Source organism: Perognathus longimembris, chromosome 7, assembly GCF_023159225.1.
Source record: "Perognathus longimembris pacificus isolate PPM17 chromosome 7, ASM2315922v1, whole genome shotgun sequence".
Classification (NCBI taxonomy): domain Eukaryota; kingdom Metazoa; phylum Chordata; class Mammalia; order Rodentia; family Heteromyidae; genus Perognathus; species Perognathus longimembris.
In genome coordinates this window covers 52,739,176-52,754,475 of record NC_063167.1, presented here as the reverse complement: position 1 = coordinate 52,754,475, position 15,300 = coordinate 52,739,176, and the positions used below count along the sequence as shown (strand labels likewise).

Sequence of the window (15,300 nt, the reverse complement as noted above, 5' to 3'; positions counted from 1 at the left end):
CGCTCCCTCCTTCCCTGCCTTCCTCCTTCCCTCTCTCTCTTTTCCCCTCCCTTTCCCCCTTCCCCCCTCATTCCTTTTCTCTCCTTCTCTCCCTCCCTCCCTTCCTTGCTTGTTTCCTTCTGTCAAGACTTGGTATTGCTATATAGTCAGTGCTAAAATTACTATGAATGTTGAGAATACAAGCAAGTCAGGCCATGTAGAAATGTATAGTTTGATACTTTTTTGCTTGTCATGATTTGTGGAGGGGATTTACTTCTAGTTTCTTCTGAGAAACAGACAATAGAAGTGAGATGAAAGATAATAGATTATATATGTCGTGGAGAGAGATAGCTAGATAAAAAGAGACAGAGAAAGAGATACACCTCAGAATCCACCAATGATTATTTCCAGGACCCCTGAAGATATGATCAGATCAGTTGGTTTCATAACTGATCTGATAATGTTTATAACATCTCAGTATGGACAGTAATAACTTGTCTAAATAGAGATCAGGGCACTTGGCATAACATAGAAAGAAGACTAAATGACTGAATGTTTTATTACTATTTTTGCAACTTTATTGATGTAATGGCCATGACTTCTCTACTAATATGTCTGAAAAAATGTATACATGGTGAAAGTCTTGGTAAATAAAATGCACTTTTAAATCAGTTGTTCAGGGCTGAGAATATGACCTAGTGGTAGAGTGCTTGCCTCATATACATGAAGCCCTGGGTTCGATTCTTCAGCACCACATATATAGAAAAGACCAGAAGTGGTGCTGTGGCTCAAGTGGCAGAGTGCTAGCCTTGAGCAAAAAAGATGCCAGGGACAGTGCTCAGGCCCTGAGTTCAAGCCCCAGGACTGGAAAAAAATAGTCAGTTCTTTATATCACCAAAGAATATTTAATCACACAACTCAAGCCCACAAGTAACATAATGAGAGAAGAAAATGATCAAGATTCTAAGAAATCAAACCAATGGCTCTCAAATACCAATTTCTACTATTGAGTCTCGAAAAACATAATAATCATTAAGTGCCCATTATAGACTTAAGCCCCATTTGCAAATAATAAGATAAATTTGTTTTGTTTTAAAATAATTATTCATGTATACTCTTGGTTCTTTTGCATCTCATTCTTAATCACAGATCCAAAGCTCAACTTACGGTATGGAATTAAACAGGGCATATATAAACAAGGCAATTTAAGGAGACCTTAGAGAGTAGAGTATCATAATTGAAAGCAAGTCTGGCATGGTTGGAACCACTGCTGTCAGTTTGGGGAGAAACTTTCCTTAGGTATACATCAAGTACTGTCAGCTGCTGTCCTCAAAGCTGCCACTCTTCCGGCAAGAATAAAAATGCATGGGGCTCATGGGATCAGTCACGTAGCCTGCATCAGAAAAGAAGTTCAGTTATTACTTCTTGGCCTTCCAGTACAGCATCTCTCCATTTTTCTTAACCAGACAGATCCACTGCAATTCAGAGCTGCCTGTTGCCTCCCCTACATACAATATACAAAGTGTGGACAAGAGTAGTTGGTGAGGAAGCTGGAAAGCAAAAAAAACCACATTGAAGGTGAAAACAGAGAGTCAACACCAGATAAGCATGAATGAAAAATATTAGCATTGGCCCTGCTCTAGATTTGAGTGAAAGAAAGGTACAGTTCTGGACGGTGGTGCATTGTGATGGCTGAGAGCACAGGCTCTTGTACCAGGAAAATCTGTTTTTAAGTCAAGGCTCCACATTTGCTAGCACCATGATTTTTGCCAACTTAATCTTTGTAAGACTAGGTTTCTACATCTGTAAATTAGATAAATGATATTTCTTGCCTAGATATGGCAATGTATATAAGACATTTACCAGCCTGACACCATTTGAGTACTAAATGATGGCTCAAAAGGAATGACCAATATAGTTACACAAAAAGAAAATTAAGAGCCCTTTTCTATAGCAGTTGTGCTCTTTTTCTCCTTTTGCTGGTGGTTCATTTGGTGTATTTCAGTGCTGAGGTCTAACAGCAGCACCATTCATGGCTTTGAAGCACTGGTTTTTGTATGTCCAAACACACTTAATAGCTCAGGATCAGGCTACTGTCCAGAGAGCATTGGGCTGGTACAGGGAAGCAGTTGCCTTTCCACTCTGAAGTGCAGTAGCCATTCATTTCTTCAGTAAATATTTGTCGACAGCAACTGCTGCTTTTGCTATGTTTTCCTAGCTGACTTTTCAGGATCAACTCAGCTATCTATATTTTCATTAAGCCAGCTAGCAGTATGCAGTTGGACAGGTATATTTATTTTCATAAGAAAACCTCTGCCAAAATCTCTTAGGTAGCACAGCAATAAACTCTGCTGCAAGAAAATGCTGATACTTCCATTGACAGCCTTCTTTCACTCACATCTTTTGGGGCTGACCCTGGTCAGAGCTGAGGAAAACTGTGGTGAGCAGAGAATGAGATGAGAAACAGATGATACACGTCATTGAATCTTTTTTATTTTTTGCCAGTTCTGGGCCTTAAACTGAGTACTGTCAATGGATTCCTCTTTGCTCAAGGCTAGCACTCTGCCACTTGAGCCAGAGCACCAATAGATATAGATATGTGGTGCTAAGAAATCGAACCCAGGGCTTCATGTATATGAGGCAAGCACTCTTTCCACCTGGCCATATTTCCAGCCCATATCACTGAATCTTAACTCCAAAGAAACTAAGACAAAATCTACATACCAGGGTAAACATACTTGCTTTTGACAGGCAACCTCATTCCAGGCATATATTGATATTCCAATAAGCAGGGGATCCTTTATTACTGTAATCACTTTCTAACATGTCACACAATTTCACTGGTCCATAATGTTCCATTGTTTCCTGCCCCATACAACTCCATTGAAAATGTGATTGTGAATGTATGTCTCACCACCGTGGTTGGTATCTCAGTCAAGGAAGGGACACAATATTAGCATGGTGCTGGGGCTAGCATTTATTAGTAATGTATTTGGTGCCAGAGTATAAAAGCAGATGTGTTGGTTTTGAGTAGTTACTCAGCTCAAGAGGGGCTAACCTGTAACTTTGACATAAGGTTCAGGAAAAGATGGAATCAGGTCTATCTATATGTCTTTTGTTACCTTGGAATACAATGTTTCAAGTTGAGGCTAAAGGACAATGTTTAATTTATTTGCATTCTCTCTGTCCTGAGGAGTGAAAATTTAAACCAAGTAAACAACAACAACAACAGCTCATAGTTTGCTGTTATTCCAAAACTGGTTTGTTACATAAAAAGGGAAATCAATTAAAGGGTTCTTTTCTTCTGTGATAAGATAGCCCTCCTGGGAAGCATTAAATACATGTGACTTATCATAGGAATTCTCACTACATGAAAATACCCTAATATTTTATTTCCTTTTTTATGCTATTGTGGAGTGAACCCCAGGTGCTCTTACTGCTGAACCACACCTCCAGCTTTGATTTTTGCTCTTTATTGCACTAGAATCTCACTTCTGGCGTAGGCAGAATAGGCTTTCTGGTAGATAGTGTAACAGACGCATGTCATGGGATCATCCAGATCTTCACTGAGAAGGAGTCCTAAGAACTTTTTCTCTCTGGGATGGACTTGAATGTTGATCACCAACAATCATAGCCTCTTATGTAGCTAAGATTATGGGAATGAGCCACCAGTGCCCAACTCCTTAGTATTTTCTTCTACCCTGGGTACATAGGGAAAATATAACTTTTGTAGGTGAATCATTTTTGTTTCCTCCATCTCCAGGGAATTCTCAGAGGTCCAATTCTTTAAGAAACAGAATTTAATTAAACAGATTTTAATTAATTTCATTCTGAAATTTTCCCACAAAAAGAAAGAGTCCTGGTCAAAACACACACCTCAAAGGGTGCCCTCTGTGTGGTGAAGTTGTGAAATCACCTCTGTAAAGATTTGAGGAAATGATACTACATCTATTTAAAAATGTGATGTTGTGACACTTGAAGCACATCTTCCCCTCACGTAGATTGTAAAGCTGATGCTAAAAAGCACTCAGCCACATCCTTACATGTATCCAGAGTTAAAAGCACAAAGATTTTTTTTTAATGTATGTAACCAGTTTGTCTGACTCTACCCAGAGCACTCTAGCCTTCTTTGTTTCTCCAAAGTTTTCTATTGCCTTGGGTAAAGATCCTCTGCAATCAAGGTATATTGGTACAAATCTCAAAATCCTGGGTCTCCAAGGTCTATTGTGATCCACATTAGAGGAGCAGGAACATGTCATCTAATTTACTCTTTTCCAAATCCAGCTCTTGTAATAATAAATGTGATCTCTTTAGCTAACAGACAATTTTTTAATCCTCCATATGGTCAAAGGAAGTTGCCATGAATAAATAGGCCCATTGTACTAAAATTCCAATTAAATAGCAAGTCTCTCAGGCTTAAAGGTTGAAAAAAGGGCATTCAGCCCTATTTCATTAATATGTTACCTAATGATAAAGGCAACTGTCCATCTTCCAGGCTTCCAGAGGTCTGCATAGAACTTTGTTAATTATTTCAAAGTGCTTTGTTAATTTATTGTGAAGAGTCCTGTATAAAATGGATCACATCAGTGATCCCTTGGCCTTGTCTCCAGCTGTTCAAGGTGGTGGCTTTGGTTTAAATTTCATCCTTGGGTGTTTGGCTAATGGTGAAGAGCTCTTCTAGCATGTAAGATAATTGTGTAAACTCACCACTTGTTTGACTTTTCTTCCCTATGCTTCTGTGATGTGGAGCTTGGAGGCAATGGAACCAATAAAGTGATTGCACCGTGTGTGGGAGGTCATGGAGGCCAGTGATTATTTTCATAAGAGTTGTGGTTTAAAAAGAGTATATTACATGTTCACACTTACGTTCACACACATATCCTCATACACTGCTGTGGATGCTTGCACATGTTTTTAAATGAAAACACAAGTGTAAGGCTATAAAAAAGGAGTGAGGATCAAAATTTACCATATTTGTAAAGCTTCTGTTATTTCTGGATACTATAAAATATTGTCTTGTCTTTGTCTTTGTTAATATCGTATGAACAGAGACCACTTTCCTAAGGACATAGTCAATCTGTTTACTTACCGTATTTGTCAATGGGTGAGTGCTGGAGACTTCTCTTCATCTCCTCCAGGGACAGGCTCTGAGGGGGACAACAGTCCCCCACTGGAAAATAAATTAAACAGAGCTTTACATTCACATTGTGCTGATTTCCTAGTATTTTTGTTTTATTTTTATTTTGGTGCCTGTACTGGGGCTTGAACTTGAGGCCTTGTGTCCTCATTTGTCATTTTTACTTAAGGCTGGAGCTCTACCACTTGAACCACACCACTACTTCCAGCATTTTATGGTCAATTGGAGATAAAGGCTACTATGGAATTTTCTGCCCACGCTGGCACTGAACAGTGATCCTCACATTTTATCTTCTTGAGGATTACAGGTGTGAACCATCAATGCCAAAGTTACTAAATTTTTTTTTTTTTTTTGGCCAGTCCTGGGCCTTGGACTCAGGGCCTGAGCACTGTCCCTGGCTTCCTTTTGCTCAAGGCTAGCACTCTACCACTTGAGCCACAGCGCCACTTCTGGCCGTTTTCTGTATATGTGGTGCTGGGGAATCGAACCCAGGGCCTCATGTATAAGAGGCAAGCTCTCTTGCCACTAGGCCATATCCCCAGCCCACTAAATGTTTTTATTAAACAGAATTATTTCACTTGGCATAGTTCTTGGAGAAATGGTAAAGATAGTTTTATCTCATAAATGTCTATCTAGGATGAAGTTCAGAATTATTTGGAGTAAGCCAGATGTAGTGTCCTATTTCCTCTACAAAGATTCTAAATCATCTGAGCAATAGCATTTCAGACTCATGAACACTGCTGGGAACCAGCTTATTTCTGTATATATGAATCAATACAAATAATTTAATTTGCTTCAATCATTCAATCCATATAAGAAGGAATAGTGAATGTAAATCTGGGTTCATATACAGAGTCCAAATAAGATCTTTGCTTTTAAAACTATTTTTGCTAACTTTAAGTAGTTGTAAAAAGAAGTTTCAACTAATAATAACAAATGCTGCAGGAGATGTGGCCAAAAGAGAACCCTACTACTTTTTGGTGGGAATGTAAACTGGTTCAGCCACTCTGGAAAGCAGTATGGAGATTCTTCAGAAGGCTAAACATAGAGCTCCCCTATGACCCAGCAGCCCCACTCTTGGGCATCTACCCAAAAGATTACAAGCAAGATCACACTAAAGCTGCCAGCACAACAATGTTCATCGCAGCACAATTTGTCATTGCTAAAATATGGAAGCAACCCAGATGCCCCTCAGTGGATGAATGGATCAGGAAAATGTGGTACATATACACAATGGAATTTTGTACTTCTATCAGAAAGAATGACATTGGAAGTACTTGGAAAAAATTGTACCAAGTGAAGTGAGCCAGACCCAAAGGAACCCTCATAGGAAATAATTAGCACAGTTTTAGGATAGTCACAGCAGAGGATCACAAGAGCCCAATAGCTATGCCCTTATGAACACATAAGATGATGTTAAGTGAAATGAACTCCATGTTATGGAAACAAGTCCTATATCACTGTTGTAATTACTTTCAACATGCCATGTGAAACCATAGCTTTTTTGTTGTTGTTGCTGATGCTCCTCTTGTATTCGTGCCTGTGGTTGTCCCTGTGGTATCACTGTATCTCATCTGGGTACCCTAGTTACTGTAGATACTGTATTAGAACTAGGGATGGGAAAGGGAATATCAAAATCGAGAGACAACGGATAAAAAAGACTTCAAAAGCAATACTTACAAAACCATTCAGTGTAAACCAACTGAACAACTCATGAGGGGAGAGAGAAAAGGGGAAGGGGAAAGGGGAGAAATGAGGGAGGAGGTAACAAGTAGTACAGGAAATGTACCCACTGCTTTATGTATGAAACTGTAACCCCTCTGTACATCACTTTGACAATAAATAATTAATTATTCAGAAAAAAAGAATTTTCAATTCAACATGGTAATTTATGCATACAATGCCTCTTGATCAATCATTTCTTAAAAGGAGCTAAGGACAAAACCATTGTTATTTTTGTAGTGGTTTATATAAATGAAACACATCCCAAAAATTTAATGATTATTATTCTAATGGCAATTCTGTGATATAGTGATATTTACTTCTTACCTCTTCATGTGAGGCATTTACACATAATCATCTCATTTAAATCTTATCACTATCTTACTACTTAGATGTAATTTCTCTCATTTTATAGTTAAGAAAACAGAGTATGAAATAATTAAGAAATTTGTTGTCCAGATTTGGTGCATGGCTATTCTAGGAATTAAGCCAACATTTAGTATCACATCACATCTGTCAGTTATATTTCTGCCATCTCTCATGTATCTAGTCATCTCTTTCTACTTTCCAAGCAGCTACCTGATTTATTTTCACACTGGCCTTATTAGACGTGTAGTAGAATTCTTAATATTTCCAGCCCTCAAGACAATTCTCTCTGTTTCATCACTTGTCCTATGTAAATTAATTTTTGTTACCTTGGTACCTTCCTTTCTTTCATTATCTCTCATTAGCTCCTCTCTTGTGTCCTGCCACAAAATATCATCCTAATTCTTCCATCATTTTCCTCCTTCAAAGTTGAGGATACATAATCATTTTCATGTCTGGATCTCTCTGTCTCCTAATTGGCCTTCCTGTCCATTCCTGTCTCCATTATAATCTACTCCTGTCTCCATTATAATCCATTCTCTGCCTGTTACCCAGAGTGATATTTTCAAAACATAAAATAGGTTGAGTTATCAACTTGATTAGGACCCTCCAATAACTTCCTCCTGCATTTGGAATGAAATACAAATATTTTATACTCTTCACAAAATCTTACCCCTGTCTACTTTTCCATCCACAACCATGAGTTGCCCTTCTCCTTGGTTTTTGCTAAGCATCTCATTCTTCTTGGCATTATCTCTGCCCCATGAACCCTCCAAGTTCTCTTCCAAGTCAAAGTCTTGGCATCTATTTTTTTTGTTAAATTTTTATTGTCAAACTGAGGTACAGAGAGGTTACACTTTCATACATTAGGCATTGGATACATTTCTTGTACTGTTTGTTACCTCCTCCCTCATTCCCCCCTCCCCGCGCCCCCTTTCCCTTCCCCCTCCATGAGTTGTTCAGTTCATTTAAATCAAACAGTTTTGCAAGTGTTGCTTTTGTAGTCATTTGTCTTTTTTTACCCTATGTTTCTCGATTTTGGTATTCCCTTTCTATTTGCTAGCTCTAATACCAGTATACATGGTTTCCAATGTACTCAGATAAGATACACAGATAGTGCAGGTACAACCATAGGAAGGGGATACAAGAGGATCATCAATAATAGAAGCTATGGTTTCACATTGAAAGTAATTACAACAGTGATATGACAGTTGTTTCCATAACATAGAGTTCATTTCACTTAGCATCATCTTATGTGTTCATAAGGGCATAGCATTTGGGCTCTTGTGATCATCTGCTGTGACTAGCCTAAAACTGTGATAATTATTCCCTATGAGGGAGACCATAGAGTCCATGTTTCTTTGGGTCTGGCTCACTTCACTTAGTATAATTTTTTCCAAGTCCTTCCATTTCCTTACGAATGAGGCAATGTCATTCTTTCTGATAGAGGCATAAAATTCCACTGTGTATATGTACCACATTTTCCTGATCCATTCTTCTACTGAGGGGCATCTGGGTTGGTTTCAAATTCTAGCTATGACAAATTGTGCTGCAATGAATATTGTTGTGCTGGTGGCTTTAGTGTGTTCTTGTTCGTGGTCTTTTGAATAGATGCCCAAAAGTGGGGCTGCTGGGTCATAGGGTAGCTCTATGTTTAGCCTTCTGAGGAATCTCCATACCGCTTTCCAGAGTGGCTGAACCAGTTTACATTCCCACCAACAGTGGAGTAGGAGAAACACTTGGGCTCCCTTGGCACAGGACGGAACTTCCTTAACAAAGACCCAGCAATGCTACAAATCAAAGAAATGATGGACAAATGGGACTGCATCAAACTGCAGAGCTTCTGCAAGGAAAAGAACATAGCTTACAAGATAAACAGAAAGCCCACAGATTGGGAAAAGATCTTTACCAGCCATACAATGGACAAAGGCCTCATATGTAAAGTATATGCAGAACTAAAAAAACTACATTCATCCAAAAGAAAACCACAAAGAACCAATAGCCCTCTCAACAAGTGGGCTAACGACTTAAAAAGAGACTTCTCTGATGAGGAAAAGAGAATGCCAAAAAGACATATGAAAAAGTGCTCTACATCACTGGCCATAAAAGAAATGCAAATGAAAACACCATTGAGATTCCATCTCACCCCAGTAAGAATGTCATATATCAAGAAAACTAACAATAACAAATGTTGGAGGGGATATAGCCAAATTGGCATCTTCTTTATTGTTATTATTCAGGTAATGTACAGATGGGTTATATTACATAACTCAGGTAAGGAATACATTTCTGATAATGTCACCCCCTTCCGTCACATTCGGGAATATTCTTCTTAATAACTCAAATCCCATTTTGCTGAACCCTTGACTGGAATATATCCAAGATGGCTTCTGTGACATTCGGGCTTCAATTCAAATGTCACTTATTTAGAGTGGCCTTTTCTAACAGGCATTGTGAAGTAGCCACTCCTCTGGCTCAGGCTTATTCTGTGACAAAGCACATCACACTTCCCTATTTCTTTCAAAACCATGTAAAAATCAACATTTTTAATTTACCCTTTTACTTAAACATTGTCTTTTTTTTCTGAATAATAAGGGTAGAGGCTTTTATCTTGTTCCCTGCTATATCCTCCACAATCAGAACAAGTATTTGACTCATAGGAGAAGACCAACAAATAATTTTAATTAAATCAATTAATAGATCCCTAAATGTTACTGTCAGTTCCTGTTACTCAGTACTCCCCCTGCCAGGTAACAAAACTTTCACTGTTTTCCTGGTGCTTCTTCAGGTCAGTGGTCTAACCCACTACTAACCAATCTGAATTGTGTTTTATGTATCTTGTGTTCTATGATTCCTCAGTACTTTTTTTCCCCTACACTAAGTTCACCCATACTAACTGACTTTGAATATTCCAAGCATTCATGATTTCCTCTTCTCCATGTCTGCAGCTGAGCTGTTCCCACTGTTTGAAAGTGCCTGATGACATCTTAGTTATCACTAACAGGAAGTAGAGTAGTGTTATTTTTAAGAATGAACAATCCATACTAATGGAAAAAAATGTTTTTGACTACCAGTAAACTCAACATGGTAAAAACCATTTTTGAGATGGTGATTAAACAGATTAAGAACAGCTAAAAGAATTCCAGGGTGGTGTGTTGGGGGCAGGGAGCTGCATGGAGGATTTGCTTTGCTCTCACTGGATTAGGTTGATCTGAACATTAGCTAAAACTGTTTGAAGCCATTTGAATTCAAAAGAGATTTCCATATTTATCATGGAATAACATCATGGGAAACTGTCCATAAGCACTAGAATTATAATACTAGAACTTGTGATGTCCAGTGGACCCACCTCCTGTTCTCCAGTGGTAAAATGTCACCAACCAAGTCTATGGATTTAAATATTGTGCCAGCCATGTTATCAAATACATTTAATTGCGTTGTGTTGGTGGGGGGCCCCAAATTTATATTTAGAAGAAATGAAAAAGACAGGATTTATGAAATAAATATCTGAGGCTAGTAATCTGAAGATAAAAATCACATCAAATACTAAAAAATGCTCATTTTTTATATTTTTTGGATGTAAATAATTGCAATGGCTTAAAACTGACCATTTTAAATGTTGCTTGTAATACAGTTTGCCTGCTAAATTCTCCACATTTTGTAGCCTGTTTAATTTCTCTGGGTATAAAACATTTTGCTTAGTATTGTGATCTTGTGTATGTTTTGTCCCAGTTGTATAGTAATGTTTTATTTTAGTCCATCATTCAGCTTTGGCTGCTGAAATCATACTGCGGGGAAGACTTGCTTTTGTTTCTGTTAGCTTCTTTTTGGTTTTGTATTGAGTATCTTAAGTCCTGTAGAAAAGATACAATTTCTTCTTTTGATGCTGTTTTGTAACATATGGACTGGAATTGTGTTTTTAAAGACAATCACTAAAGAATGACAATATACCATCTATGTTTTCACCATTCAAATGCTGTTTAGTAGTTGAAACTTACACTATTTAGTAAAGTGTCCAAAATTGAAAAAAAGAAAATAGAATGAGCACTCCAATGCCAGACTCCTGAAGTCTGAATCCTATGGATACTGCTCACTGTTCTATGACCTTTGGTGAATTTTTAACTGTCTTATATCCCCATTGTGCAGCTATTAAATGGGAATGGGGGGGAGGGACACAGTCACGTGCCTGTGATTCCAGCTATGTAGCAAGTAAAATAAGGGGCACATGGTCTTAAGTTGGCCCAAAGAAAAATTATGAGACCCTATCTGAAAAATAACCCAAACAAATGTTCTGAGCTCATATTCCACTTAGGAAAAAATAAAGGAAGGAAGGAAGGAACATAGGTGGGAAAGCAGGAAAATAATAACACAATTTGTACAGTGTAGCATGCGAATTAAATGAGGGAATGTGATTACTACATTTTGACTAGTGATGACACTTATTAAACACGCAGTCAGCACATGTTATCCTTCGAAGTCAAACTCTGTGTAGCAGATCCAGAAGTTTTGAAGCCCTCTTAAAATCCTGTCAGAATGAACTTGTACTCTTCCACATCACTCTAGTCCTCTGACCTCCGAACAGAGTGTTAAGTGCTTGCTTTGGTGTTGAATGACTGTGCTATTGCTAGTGAACCCCGTCACACACAGAGCTTGTCGACACTGTCAAACATTTTCAGATCACCATTGAGCTCAGTCATTACTTTATAAGTAGTTAAATAAAAACATGTTAGATTAAAGTTAAGTTATTCAGAAAGATTCATTTCAAGAAGTTAGATTTTTCTGAGAGTGAACACAAATTCACATCAATTAATTCACGTAAGTACCTTAAAAATAACTATGTCTTTGGCTTCACTTTCTTAACCTACAAAAAACTATGTGGTAACTTAGAAGAAGAAATAGTTTAAAAAAGAAATACATTGGCTGAAAGTGGGACACATGATATCAGTCAATATTAAAAGGCAAACCATACTCAATTTTCATCAGTAAAATTTTCAAAATAAACTTTGGAAAATATAACTTCTTTAGCACCGTAGTTTTTTTTTTTTAAAGGCATGTGCTATATATAGCAGTTGTGGCAACAAGAAGATAATAGGGAATAAATATTTTATCATCAAAATGACTATCTGGTTTCCTCTGCATAAAAGCCCATCACCAAGCAGCCCTGTTTGTTTAATTGTTGAAAGTAATTCATGCCAGGAGACTTAACTTTTCTACCCAAGAGATGCCATCTAGGATGGCAGTGGACATGATTCTAGAATGACAGGCATATGGAAACTAAGTACTTCCAGATCAAACACAAAAGAAGAAACCAGACCCGGACCAATGGAACTAGCTGTTCTCTACCTATGTGCATTCAGCCTTCAACAATGAGTATGTAGAAACTTGAACTGCAAGAGATACATCAAGACTCTGCTGAAGAGCTCAGCAAAAGTAAAGATTTCCAGAGATGCAGCCACATCATGAATTCAGTGCAAGGAAATGTGAACTCATGGCAGGTAGGGAAAGCACTTGGTTATGAAATAATTTAACATTTCTGATCAAGTAGGTAGTGTTATTTATGTCAGAGGGACAATATTCACTGTAGATTAGACAGGCATATATATGAGCAATATATGATACCATAGGGGTAATTTCATGTATTTTTTTGTGAATGTAGATTTAAATTTCTCTTATAAATGTAGAATGAGATAACGTGTAGGTTGGTTTTTACATACTACTACATTATATGTTTTATTTTAGTGCTGAAAAGTTTTTCACTTTAGGCTTAAACAATTAAGATTAACTGCATAATGTGTGCATGAAGATAAATATGTTCTTCTGAAGATATACAAGGAAAGAACAATCCCAAATGAGAAGAAGAACTAAAATTTGATATGTTTCTTCTTAATCCAGGCTATATGGGTATATGAATATAGCCTTCTTAGTACATGATCTGCTAATTAGGTAAGTTCACACCTAAATTCAAATGTTTTTTGTAAGAATCCCATTCACATTCACATCATGATTTGTGAGAACAACTAGTCTATTTACAAATGGTCTTATTGTGTACAGAAATTTAAAAAAAACTCATGGACATGTGTGGTTGTTGGCTGAATACTTCTGACAACCACATTAAAATATTATCAATGAGAAATAAGCAAAAAAGTAGGTAAGATTACAGGAAAAACTATGAATAGAAAGAATACTAGAAGACAGAACATATGCAAATATGTTCTTCAACTTTTCCAAGTGAGAGTAAGAACGAATCCAAAAACAATAACCCATGGGTTATTGAGCATTACAGAAAAAGCTCCAGAAATGAATGACTAACACAGGGTTATTGTACTTCTTTTTCTTTTTCTTTTTGATGTGCCAGTCCTGGGGCTTGACCTCAGTGCCTGGATGCTGTCCTTGATCTTATTTTGCTCAAGGCTAGCTAACATTCTCTCACTTTAGGCACAGATTCACTTCTGACTTTCTGGTAGTTTCTTGGACATACGAGTCTCATTGACTTTCCTGCCTGGCTGGCTTTGAACCACAATCGTGATCTTAGTCTCCAGAGTAGCTCAGATTACCAGAGTGAGTCACTGGCACCTGGAGGTTATTATACTCTTTAAAAAAAGTTACGACATTGATCATGATGTATTTATACACATAAATTTACATGTTCAATTAAAATCCCTTTGTACAACTATTTGAAGAATAAAATTTATTTTTTAAAGTTCTGATTACTAGAATCTTCTATGAGTTCATTAAACAAAGAAAATTGTGTAAATATGCTTTATTGATTGATTGATGAAGAGAGTGGAAATACATAGGCTGGAATACACAGCTGCATCCCAGCTATGTATTAGACAGAGTTCTTCCTGACTGTTTTATTAGTAAGATTGAAAAAGCCAAGTGATATGATAAGTAGATAGATTGATTGTTAATGATTGAATATCCAAATTTGACTTGAGATCTCACTCAATCTATATAAATGACAGTCCAGCCTCATAGCATTAGGTTAAGCACTTCACATTGGAAATAAACTCAATGCCACTTTCCCTGAAAATTGCCTGAAAATGAATTTTCTCATTTCTAAGAATCTTTAGGTTGAAGCAGGAGCACCTGAATATAGTATAATGACATAAACATGTACATAGGAATATAGGAAGCGATGTTCCCAGACCATTCATTTCTAATACTCTGTAATTCTTCGGAAGGATTTAATGATTCACAGAGACTTTAAGAACATGGAATGCTGGAAAGGCTTAGTGAGAATTCTATACAGCACTTAGGAAGGAGATTTTATCTTCCTTATCAGAAGCAACTGACATTTGACCAGGGCTGAATGCCTGATTCTCACATGTACCACAGTGTACCTGGCTACACATCATTGCTACTACTGAGCTTGGTGTTTAACTTACTGTGTAGATACATTTCCTTTGAAATAGTAACTGAACTGTGTGCTGTTTGCCTTGAGGAATCATCTCGTTTAGTGCTCCATTTCAGAAAAAGAACCTGCACTGCTGTCTAAGATGAAGCAGAGCCAAGTGTGGAGAAAGCTCTTTCACATAAACCTAGTATTAAGGATTTGAATGACAGTCTGTAGGAGGCTGGTAATGGGAAATGCAGAGCTATTTCACAAAGGTTTTTAAATAAGATGAATTTGTAGAATGTTCATGTTGCAATGCTTGGGAAGTGAAAGATTCCCTAAAACCAATATCGTGGTATCTCTTAATTCAGAAGGGTGTATTGGTAAGAATGATCCAGAAAGAAATAAGGAACATTTTGTCTGAATAGACTAGGGAAGCCTATTGCCATTTATCCAGAGCAGTAGGACTGGCCAGCTTCACAATGAATCCAAATAGCCCCATTTAGAACCTCCAGCACAGTGGTGTGCTTTCCAAACTACAGCCTGCCAAATGCTTTTGGTATTGGAGTAATGAATCATGGTTTTGGCAATGTGATTTCAGGAATGCTCAAAATATTTGCTGGTGCCATAATTGCTTCTGACTGTATTACATTCCAAAGAAGACTTTGGATGGATTTACAATATTTACCATATTTTCCGGAGTGTGGCTTTTGTTGAGTTAGAAACTTCAGTTTCTGATATGTACTTATATGTACATGGC

General features: G+C 37.5%; 1 protein-coding gene across 1 annotated transcript in view; it reads right to left on the bottom strand.

The window, feature by feature from the left end:
* Positions 1 to 1,295: 1,295 nt before the first annotated feature.
* Tnni3k (TNNI3 interacting kinase) overlaps positions 1,296 to 15,300 on the bottom strand; it is a 313,990-nt gene continuing 299,985 nt past the window's right edge. Inside the window, 2 exon segments of the mRNA XM_048351587.1 lie at positions 1,296 to 1,372; positions 5,069 to 5,124. Coding sequence (XP_048207544.1) covers positions 1,296 to 1,372; positions 5,069 to 5,124 — 133 coding nt within the window.